The 12133-nt window shown below is 39.4% G+C and overlaps 1 protein-coding gene across 1 annotated transcript in view; it reads right to left on the bottom strand.

Moving 5' to 3' along the window:
- LOC139742607 (integrator complex subunit 1-like) overlaps positions 1-12133 on the bottom strand; it is a 52862-nt gene that overhangs the window by 34931 nt on the left and 5798 nt on the right. The window contains 15 exon segments of the mRNA XM_071653133.1: positions 713-862; positions 1559-1720; positions 2402-2531; positions 3613-3725; positions 4488-4563; positions 4813-4873; positions 5570-5661; positions 6385-6481; positions 7151-7308; positions 7925-8002; positions 8432-8558; positions 9336-9444; positions 10068-10250; positions 11201-11342; positions 11758-11903. Coding sequence (XP_071509234.1) covers positions 713-862; positions 1559-1720; positions 2402-2531; positions 3613-3725; positions 4488-4563; positions 4813-4873; positions 5570-5661; positions 6385-6481; positions 7151-7308; positions 7925-8002; positions 8432-8558; positions 9336-9444; positions 10068-10250; positions 11201-11342; positions 11758-11903 — 1824 coding nt within the window.

Genomic DNA, 12133 nt, shown 5'->3' with positions numbered 1-12133 from the left:
AGTTTGACTGAGTTCACCATATTTTGCGATCATCGAAAGGGCAAAATGTTACATGATCATGTTCAGAGCCTATTGCAGCCTAACTTGCACATTTTATGCAATTCCCCCTACTCTTCACCCCTTGAGTTTATTTCATTATGTGTATGAGACAGTCAGCTCCTTCCTGGCTAATGTGTTGAGTGCATTTTTAATCTTGCTCAAGAAAAACAGAACAATGCTGGGACATTTCCTTTTCATCTATTGATGAGTCAATGTAAAAACAACATTAGCCACCCCAAATCCACATAGCATAACAAAGAAATCAGAAAGCCAGTTTCATCGTAATGGCTCATCTGCAGGGGTGGGATACGGTGTGCTTGCGCTTGTTCTTGACAGAATTGCTTGATATGCTACTTGTGAATTTCCACATCAGTCTGAAGTTCTCAATCTAGAAGAGTAACACTGCTGTTAATGATTTTTTTCAAATACATTATACGCGATTTGTCCTATTCCAAAATCTACTGTACTTTACTGGTTAGTGATAATGTGAGAGTAAAGATTAGGGTTAGAGTTTGGGTTAGGGTTAGGATTAGGTTCAGGATTAGGATTAGGATTAGGGTCAGAGGGAGGGTCTGGGGTAATTGCCCAGAGGGTAATTGTCCTAGACCCAATATACAATATAAGAAACATGTGACAGAGAAGTTTGAAGTATGACCACAGTCAAGCATCCCACCTTTGCTGCTAAGTTGCGAGCAGACTGCTGCTGAGATGACAGTCTGGTCAGGAAGTAGCCCAAGACCTCTGAGGTGGTGATAGGGTCGGCCCTGGGATCAAAGACCAGTGACTTGAGGCGGGACAGGAGCTGCTCATGTTTGTGTACCTTCTACACACAGGACAATAGCAAGAGAGAGACAGAAAAAAACAACCAAACAAACTGTGCTTAAATACCACCCTTTCAGTTGTTGTTGTTGTTGGCTTTTTTTTTCAATTAGCCTTTTTTAAACATCATGGAAAGGTTTATATGGGCACACAAGTACCAAAGATTGCTTAAATCCTTTTGTGTGCTTTGAGTGCCTATTGGCACAGAAAACCTCATAGCCTTGTACATGCTGCCTAAAGTCCCTGGGTTAAGCATCCAAAATTCCTTTTCAGATGCTCTTTCAATCAAGTATAATTTCATATACTGTAAAAGTAGATATTTTCGCACAAGTAATTGTTCACACTCTGTCAGGTAAGATGAATCTGCAGGTTTTTATTTTTGTGGACACAGGACATTAACTACTGGAACACATGGCATGCAAAAATATTCGCATGCAAAAATATTCGCATGCTTTTATTTTCACACTAGCTTCTGGTTGCACAAAAATTTCCACTTTTACAGAAGTGAATGACCCTTAGGCAAAACCTATGACAGGCAAATGAATAGATAAATGACTCTAGACTCTTTCTTAACTGTTGGACAATATGAACAGTTAATGGTCACTGCCTGGCCAGGGGCTAGATAATCATACATAAAGCTACTAGTGTGAGTGGAAGCACAGAGGCAGCATCCTCTAAAACTCCACCACCATATACTCACCTGTTTTGCCAGACTGCCCTCTCCCCCGTCTGCCCCCACTCCTTCCCGGTCTGCCTCCTGGTTGATCAGGAATTCACACAGACACTGAACAGGCAGGACGTCCAGCGACCCCTCCGCAGAATTGACCAGTTCAGCGAGCCAAGGCATTGACTGAGAAGTTCCCTGTCAGGGGAGACAAAGGCAAAATACCACACAAAGTCAGAATGGCTAAAGCAGTAGGAGCTACTGACTTGATGAACCGAAGAAGATTATGCACACATGCAAATGTGTCAGTCTCATAATGTGCTTGGGGACCTGCTCAAAAATGTTGACTGACCTCACTCTCCCTCTCACTTGACTTACTCATCTCATGGTTACTAACCTTCATGTTATAGACACAGCAAAACAAATGGTATTCAAATGTACAAATGCAGACCTGACTGTTTGATATATCAATCCCTCAAACAGCTAAAAGTTGGGTGGCTGCCCTGAGTGCACTCCAAACTCCACAAATAAATCTTTCCTCCACTGATGATCGGCTTCCCATTAATGAATGTGTCATTACATGAGGAAAAAAAGGTCCTTCAGTGACAATTTGAATAAATGCCAAATAAAAAATCAGATTGGTGCAAAACTGGACAAATGAGAGAAAAGTCATGACCTTTGGAATGTCAACTTACAATGGCAACCATTCAACACATTCAACAAAGTGTATGACGGTATTGGACTCAGTCTGTCAGTATTCGTCTCAACAATACAGGTTGTTATATGCTATAATGCTGTTTCATTTGGCACTTTTCTCTAAGATGTTTTGTCACTTGACGCTGCAACCTACAACATGGGAATGTCAAATGGCAGACCCACCTGGCTTTGGATGATGTCCAGAAGGAAATCTGGGTTCCTGCTCCTGCACAACATGTGGCCCAAGTGCAAGACCTTGTTATAATGCTGTAACTGGTCCAGGACCTGGATTGGTGGACGTCGAACTGGACCACTGTAGGGAACCCAGAACAATGGCTGGATTGTCAATAAAGCCTGACCAGTCGAAAATGCTCCTTGATTACAGTGGCTACTTGCAGTTTTCTCACACAGGTGACAAACAATGTGATCAAGATAACACAGACATCTCATCTGTCCATCTTGGTCAGTGGTGTATTGTGGTCACTTAACTCTCACAAACTAGCTAAGACTACTGGACAGTGCTCTAGACCACTGTTGGAGCTCAATCACCTTTATACTGCCAAAGTGTAGCATAAACGGTTTGAAGAAACAAACATGAGGACATTATGCTATGGCTCAGCAGCACTGAGCTGTATGAACACTTATTTCATCACTCAAATGGCTTCTGTCCTACAGCACTTTGTGCAAAATCCAACATAGAAAGCATGTCCAAGAACACTGCTCTCCTGCATGACATAATGCAAGGGTGAGTTCGAGCGCTCTCCTAAAGCAAACCGTACCATACCATATCCGCATCAGAGGAGCGCTCAAACGCTCCTAAAGTGTACCATACCGTACTGTACCGAGCCTAAAGTGGACCACTTCCCGATGAGCTCCAAAAGCACATCAAAAAAGTACCAAAAGATTGCATGTGAGAATGCATGTATCAGGCGCATACGTCATAATGCAAAGAATTCATTCTCTTTGTTCGGGACAGCTGTAAGTAGTTCAAGCGCCAGGTGAATGACCCTCTTGCTACAAACTATGTGACCTTTTCTAAAAATAGCTCATGAGGTACGCTTTCTCAACAGAGCTTTCAAACGCTTCAAATCTGGCACAGTTCGGTACGGTAAGCTTTGGTTCAGTTTGCTTTGGTTTGCTTTCGAGTGCTCGAATGCACCCCAAGACTTACTGAAAATTCATGACCAACAATTACAAAAGAAGCTGAGGATTTTCTTTTCTTTAAGTTAGGATATTGAATACCAATCTGTATTTGGACAGAACTAAAGTAATTGTTTGAACTCTGAATGATACCCACATTATGTCACTGCCCCCTAACACACACACACATACACACAGATAGAGACACAGACACAACCACAAATGACCAATGTTCCTCATGGAGGAAGCCTTACGTTGGATCCATCCTCATGAGCTGGGACAGAAGCAGACTGTTGTTCTCCATGATCTGGACATGGGCAAGGTGGTTCTCAAACTCCAGGATAGACTGCTTCTCAAGCTGACACACCTACACATTGCAGACAAGAACAAAGATAGACTGGGTTGGATACAATGGTAAGGTCAGAATGAGGCAATTCGCATACAACAAATAAAAAAGAAGGGGAGTCAGTTTCTATGCACTACACATGTATCTGCTAATCCAAAATTCATCAGTTTTAACAAGGAAGACTTCTCCAACAGAATCATTCACATCACATTATTCTCTCAGGGCTGTCAACATTCATCTGCCAAAATAAAGGAGATTCAAGAAAGCAATATGGGTGATGCTTGTACAGTATGCTACATAACATGCAACCTAATGGGCAAAACTAATTCTTTAATCAGGGAGGTTTTTGTATTCTCTTATCTGCACGTAAAGAAATACTGAAGTTTTCAGGAAGTTTCCTGCTGAATCAGGGATACATGGCAGCTCTGTAATTTCTGCTTTCATTGTACAACCCACTTCACAAAAGTCTGTCACCTACGGGTTATAAATAAGAAGAAATGGGAAGTATACCATTCAAGTAAGGATGAGTTCAAAGGTACAAGACAACATAATGAGCACCATCTCTGACTTACACCAGGGATGCCAACATCCACACATCAAAATAACAGAGGTTTCAAAATGCTAACATGGAAATACTTGCTTTGTTACAAGAAGTTTACAGATGGATAAAAATTGCACATAAGGGAGACTTCAAAAATCTTTTATCTGGATGTGAAGAGATGAGTGATTTTTCAGGGAGCTTCCCACAGAATCAAGGAGACTGTACAGCTCTTCTTCACTCACCTGCAGCTCCAGATTTTTCAGCTCCTCTGTTGACTTCTCATCCTTGGACAACATGGATGGTGGAAATGTGAAATTGCTGAAAAAGATAATCATTATTTCAAATATTACTGATTGAATAAAAGACCCGTATCTTCCCAGCACATCTCACTGATTCAGTACACCAATACTATCTCATGAGACAAAGATATTTAATTTAAAAGAAAATTACTGCTCTTCTGCAGGGGTATACTCTGATAAAATCATCAAGTCTCAAAACTCCGATAAATTCATCAAGTCTCAAAAGTGCAAAGATTCTAGACATAAGATTTCATAGATCAACACTTACTTTGTCATAACCATCTCCATAAAGTATTTGAGCATTGGATATTTCTCCCAGGCGGCAGAACCTGTCATTAAAGAAGAATAAAAATCACACATAATCTCAATCACTCACAAGATCGGCACATTCACTTTAAAAAAGGGTCATCTATGTGTGAATCATACACATCATGCATCGAGATCTTCACTTGTGTTGTATGTGACATCTGTCTACTTCTATTTTGTTAGCAGAATCATCATCTTTATGACTCAATAAGGATAAAGAGACATCTGAAATGTGAATCAATTACAATGTAATTCATCACTCATCCAGGTTTTATCCCACTTTACTGATCTATTTCTACAGACACAGTTCAATATTTGATTGAAAATCATATATCTAACCAATACAAATGATCACAAAAATAAAGTTGAAAATCAATTGCAAGTACCGGTAATCAAAACCGACAAATCCTCCATGTGCTACAACAATTCCTACAAAATTACTGAACATCATTAGCTGAAATAATAGAGGACGAATAATGTTCACATTGTCACCTGCCTTGGAGCATTCTCTCTCAATCCTAAACACTCTTGTGAAGACAAGCTGCACAATTCGGCACAAAAATCACTTTGATCCATGCAAGGGTGTCTTACACACATTTTTCACATATCTATCTTCGTAATCATTCAAATGTCCCAGTGTCTCTTTTCTGGCTCAGTTTGTACGAGCATGAGTGCCACAGAGTAAATGAGAAAACAAACACTCTGCAAAGAGTTCTTACCAATGTTGGCTGGATTAAAAGCTGCTAGGATGAGGAGTAGGATCCAACCCTTCCAGTACAGGTTTGCAATGGCTAGGTTGGGAGCTTGATAGCTGTGGATATGACGAGAACACTGTGCCTCATAGACCGAGTTCAACTAACAACCAACCAACCAAACTCATTCCTTTAATATCAGCTAGCCCAACACAACAAATATTTAATACGCATGACCGTAAGGTGTCAGAATATTGCAAAATGACTGCTGTAGTTCTCTTTTTATTTCACATAACATATGTACATAATTATCTTGTACATTAGGATTGATTTACCTATTTAGATACATCATAAAGTCATCGAATCATTTATGCCGTCAATTGAGAACGTATTCCATTGATCCATTTTCCATCCTTAAAGGGATCGTATAGTTTTGGTTGAGACCTAATTTCAGGTTTCTTACATTTTTTTGGTGAGATAATGAGAAACCTCTTATGAAATATGAAAGAGCATGTAATTCTATGAGGAATTCACGTTTATTAGATGAAAATTGGTTTTGAAATGGCTGAGATATCAAAAAAAAAGAGTGATTCCAATAAAGTGTGGGACCCACACTTTATTACAATCGCTTTGTTTTACTTTTTTTTTATGTTTCAGTCATTCCAAACCCGATTTTTATCAAATAAACTTTGAATCCCTCTTAAAATAGTATGCCCTGTACTATATCATAAGTGTTTTCTTGTTGTCTCGCAAAAAGTTAAAAGCCCAATTCTCATCACCCCCAATACTGTACCATCCCTTTAAGCTAAAGGACACCCCTTCTACACACTTTGCACACCTACCCCTGAGGCAAAGTGATGTTTTCTGGATGATGGTAAACACAGGAGTTCATCACGATGTCTATCAGTTCATTCCGCTCCACCTTCAGGACAAGGAAATCTAAGGAGACAAGAAGAAACAAAAACTAAGTACATGACAGAAGCCTAGTCCAATGACATCACACATAAGCCTGTCACATATCCCTTGCTTAAATACTATCATATTTTGGATTCAAAATTTATCTTCTAGTGCTTGGTTGAAAGAGCTTCACATGATTATAGGTATTTTCAGCTATGTCAGAATGTTGGCAGGTTTTACACTCCATGGAGTACTATTTGCAAAATGACATCACTTCCGTTGGTGCCTCAGTGCATCGAAAAGAACTATTCACTTCAGGGCTGCACCTCAGGTCACCTCTGCCCATAGTTTTAACCAAAAACTCTCAAGGCAAAGTATATTTGTATACTGTTGTGCACATCCAAAACCACAGCAGTGAGGTCTCATGTTTTGGAGAAGGTGATCTTTGGCTCCAGAGGACAGTGACTACCAACACAGACATTGCCACACAATTTGGACCATTATCCCTTTACAGCAAACATCATATCCCATTCCTACATCAGCTGTGCATGGGTAGACAGACATGCTACTAGGTGTAAAAAGTTCCATGGCAGTAATTGAGAAATTTACTCAAGAATGTGGCAATTACTAGATATTCATCCCATGGTTTACTTTTCTGATTTGGCTTTAGGGCTTGCAAGTTCTATTTCAAATATGTCATATGAATTGCACCTTCTGCATGGAGCACAGCAGCTCGTTTGACCAGTTTGTCCACGAGGTCCAGTGCCTCCCCCGCAGCGAGTGGAATGGTCCTCTCCAGGCCCATGACCAGCAGGCGCATGAGTGTGTCTTCCTGCACAGGCACTTCTGACAATAGGGAGAGCAGGAGGCTGCAGAGTGGAGGGACGGTGGCACGAGAAAACTACTGTTATCACATAAGCCTATTGCGCTTTACTATACAAGTAAAACTGACTGATAAGACTGACTGAAATAGGTTTTACAGTGATATTTCATCATGTACTGACATTAGACATCTATGATAATTCAGGCAATAGCAACTGTTCTAATGGTGAACAAACCTACTATAATTCTCAACAGTTTCATGGTAAATGTGACATCTTAATCCTCTTTTTTTTTCTTTTTCTTTTTTTTTAGTTACAACTGCTCCATATAACTCCATACAACAATCATCATGGAACAAGGAGAAAGATTGTTAATCTTGTACACTTGTGCTCTGTACCCGGTGTTTCTCAGCTACCAAAACAACCACGGGCACAGGCATTTAAGCATATGAATTACTTCACAAAACTGCAAAAGTGGATATTTTTGCACACAGCTGGGCAAAATGAGTTTCACATGTTTTTAATTTCGCAGAATCAAAACATCAACTACTGGAACACATGACAAGCAAAGATATTTGCGTGCCTTTATTTTCGTGCAAGTTTCAACAATGCAAAAATTTCCACTTATACAGTACACTAACAGGCTGTCATGAGTCAATCTTACCCTCTGTCTGTTTCTGGTGGCCAGTTGTCCTTGCTACAGTACACCTCATGCGACTCCAAGAAAAGCATTTTCTGTATGCTAGGGTTAAAGGGAAACAACACCAAATAAGTCACAAGAAACAATTCATAATGTTTGTTTGGATTCTACAAACAGGGAGAAAGCAGTTTTACTCCAGAACAGACACACAGCTACTATCAAGCATATGAAGACCATGACATTTCATGTATCAAAATAAAGACGTATCAATTAAAGAGCCTTGCATATTGTGATATAGAGGACCAAGATGTAGAAAATACTATGGAATTAGTGTAAACTGTCCTAAAGAAGAAGAAAAAGAAGGCAGAGTGAAAGAATGAGGGGTAGAATTATAGGAAGGAGGATGAAGAGGAAAAGGTTAAAAAGGAACAGAGAGGGAAAATTATGACACATTATTCTTCAGGAAGTCTTTGCTAGTTGCCTCTCCAAACATGATAAACATTATTCACACAAATCAGTCTGTACACTCACACTTTGTTCAGCTCTCCATTGGAAAAGGTGAACATCTTGATTGCTATCGTGTGAATCCACCACACACAGTCTCTCTGTGTTACAGAAACCTGAGCCTGGAAACTCCTCAGAGATTCAATGTCTGCCGCTAAGGGGGCGGGGACAACAACAGCAGACAAACAAATGAAAACAAGTCCATTTTAAACACAATTCTTGCATCTCTGTATTCATTCTTCACTGGTAAAAACATTAATGTATACACTACAAATTTCCCCTTGTATGTGGAACTAATGAAAAATACATCTTTTTTTTTTAAACAGAGATTTAAAGCAATTAACTTGATGAAATTAGAAATTGAGTAATTTCTTTAAATTAGTGAAGTCTTCAGACACAATGTGAATGATGACTTTTCAGACTTTGGCTTTGACTTAAAAATTGATTCTAGATCCTTTCCCTTTTTTGAGACTTCCATTATCAGACTTGTGAGTTACCTTATTATGCATGCTTTATCATAAAAAATAAGTTTGATTAATAACATCCATGCTTTATGTTCCTAAGATGGTAAAAAATAGTTACACATTGAAATATGCACATACCTCTACAAAATGAGAGGCCATTACCTGTTTTGTATGCTACAATCACATAGCAGATGATGTGAGAATTTTGTGCAAATTAAGGACTTACAACTTTAGTTTAAAAAAATGCGGAATGACTTCCATCAGTACTTAACAACCCCAAACTCATTGCCACTTTGTGAGGAAATGTTGAAGATATTTTCAAGAAATATGGAATGCAAGTGAAACTGGACATATCATACATGATGTCATATGATAGCAGGATCAATGTAATGGTTGCCATTGTAGTCTATCTTTATATTATTGGAGACTATCTGAAGCATACATTTCTATGTATGAAAGAATGTTACCTTTTCTCTCCCCTCTTGTGTACGCAGCCACTACCTCTCTGACTTGTGGTGTGACACTGAGAAGTGAGGCCAGGCAGATCAGATCACAAAGTGAAGCAAACATGCGCTCCTGAGGTATCAATCAGAGTACACAGGTATACACATAAACAGGGGAAATGTATCATTGGCTTCAGAAGGAATGAAACCAGATTGACCACAAAAACCTAGGTATAATTTCTAATACATCATGGAAACCTGAGTCATACATCCTTTTGGGCACGTTTTGTTGTTTTACCTTGAAAGGTGGAATCAATATGCCAAAGACTCAGTCCTTCATATATCATAATTTATACCTTTGAAGAACTGACATCAATTTCAACTTCTCACAAAATAAGCCCTTTCTAAGAGCTAGGTGATCAGTACAACTAACTCTATGGCATCCACATGTTTCAACAAAGCCTAAAATCAGTCTTGTTGAGATGTAGATCAAAGAATGGCTTCTCAAAATGAACCCATTCCAAACCCAAACTTTTATGATATATGACTGATTAACGGCAGCTATGAATTTGGGACACTTGTCATTCACGTTCAAGGCAGGATCATCATGGATGCAGATTTGTCACTTACTTCCTTTTGGCTAAAGTAGGGCAGATTTATCTACTTTTATGAATTTTACATGGACAGAGTCTTTTTGGATAGCTATTTAGAAATTCATTGTAAGAATAAAAAAATTAACAAATTTGAAAGCCTTACCTTGAGTGTCTTATCGAGGTCAGTGAACTGCCGGTCAGTTCTCTCTGTCATCAGGCCTCGGCAAAATGCTAAGAAGTCTACGTCATACCGAAGGGACTTGACAATTTCCCTGAACAGCGGCCTCAGAGCTCGCAGATAGTCATCGCGGTTCATGAGAAGGTCTTGGAATACTGAAGCAAGGAACTAGAAAAATAGACATAACATGGAGACGAAATGAAGACAAACTGAAAACAGTGTATGTTCCATGTATGTATGTATGTAAGAATTGCCAAGAGAACTAACGAAATTTGTTATAGGTCATCCTAATATGATGACTCATATGACACATTTAAATCTCAATAAATCGTTTGACAACTGGTTTCCCCACATTCAATTACTTAAAGACCTGGTAGTGTGGGGATACCATGGAGTGGGATGGCTGGCCCAACTCGGATATATTTCAGAGTCCCCAAAATGAATTGTGTGCAGCTATATTACTGATCTCTGTGTAAGTACACAGCCAAAGAATCTTGACTGGAGTCAACTGCTACTGATGAGTGTAAGCTTCAATGCACACATTCACTGACTGGTTTTACGAGTGTACCCTGATGGGCAGCGAATGAATCGAGCCACCCATGAATCCTATGCTACCAGGTCTTTGATTTAAAGAAAGTTTACTAATTCTCATTAGAAAGCAAATTCTGATGCTCATAAGGAAACTGCTATCCTGAAGACTTTATTAAAATCAAACTTACATTGAATTGTCTCACGGATTATCAGAAGAATCACATTGTGTTAACGCATTTACAGCCACAAAACTGGCAAGAGCCTACACAGCACACAGTAATTGGCCTGACAGCAAATTTCACAGGCCTGTGGCACACAGATCAGTGTGTCTGGTACAGTGCACGCCTGTTATAATGAACATGGTTATAACAAATTCTGGTTAAAATGAAATAAAAATTCAGGCTGCAACATTATCCTCTCTTTGTTTTTTAATGTTTATTTGTTTGGTTATGATGAAATTTCGATATAACGAAAGAAAACTGCTGGTCCCAGGGACTTCGTTATAATGGGAGTCCACGGTAGTCTAATATCATTGTTACTGACAAGTGTTCAGAGCACTACAGACAAAGGTTCATGGTATGCCTTACCTTGGCTGATGACTCTGGGGAATGCTGGAACAGGGCACCAAGAAGTGCCATATTGTTAGGGTTGCGGGCATTTGAAAGTTCATTGTAGATCACATGCTTCAACACAGTGGGCAGATTCTCTTTATGCTGGCTCAGTAGCTCTCTGTGGTTGGAAAGAAGAGAGGAAAAATGCCACATCATCACAAGTTTGCACATCCTCCAATGTTCTTAAGGAAAGGTTAACATTGTCATTTGAGAAACAGAACGAGTTTTAACTTCATACCTTCATCACAGAGCCTGTTTGGTTCCTATCTGATAGTACATGTTACCGCACACCTCTTTTAGCTACACTTTCGTATCCAAAATATAGCTTTCTACAGAGATACTGAATATTCACCACAACTTTTTCCACAATTCTATAGAGATGAATTTCACGACAGCAACATTGTCAGCAAATATGAAATTGCAACAATGGAACAAGGTGTTAACCACACCTCTACTATTAGCCCGTCTGCCAAATGGTTACATTAAAAACAAACTCGACCAGTCATGTGACCTGTACAGAGTGTTCCACTCACTTCATACTCATGAGGTAGTGGTTGATGAGAGGTTTGGTCTTGAGGCGAATTTTGATCAGATGACCTATGACCTCAACGTCTTCCTGACTGTGGGTGCAGCAGTTGACACAGGTTGAGACTAGGAGCTCCTGGGCTGCTCTGGTCAGCTGCATGATTTGTTTTGTTTGGGAAAAGATGACACAAATACATAGATTAACAGAAAAATACATCACACACATCCTGCTAAGACATTGGCACTAGATCATGCACACTATGGAGACACAAAAACACATTTGGATATATGCATATTACATTTCCACAGATGATATTCTTGAGATGTTACGAATATATTCTGCTGATCTTCACAGGAAGCCGAGTTTGATAACCTTTGACTGTA

Source organism: Diadema antillarum, unplaced genomic scaffold (assembly GCF_040938485.1).
Source record: "Diadema antillarum isolate AM-2024a unplaced genomic scaffold, OU_Dant_1.0 seq00001009_RagTag, whole genome shotgun sequence".
Taxonomy (NCBI): domain Eukaryota; kingdom Metazoa; phylum Echinodermata; class Echinoidea; order Diadematoida; family Diadematidae; genus Diadema; species Diadema antillarum.
This window is presented reverse-complemented; position numbering and strand designations above follow the sequence as displayed.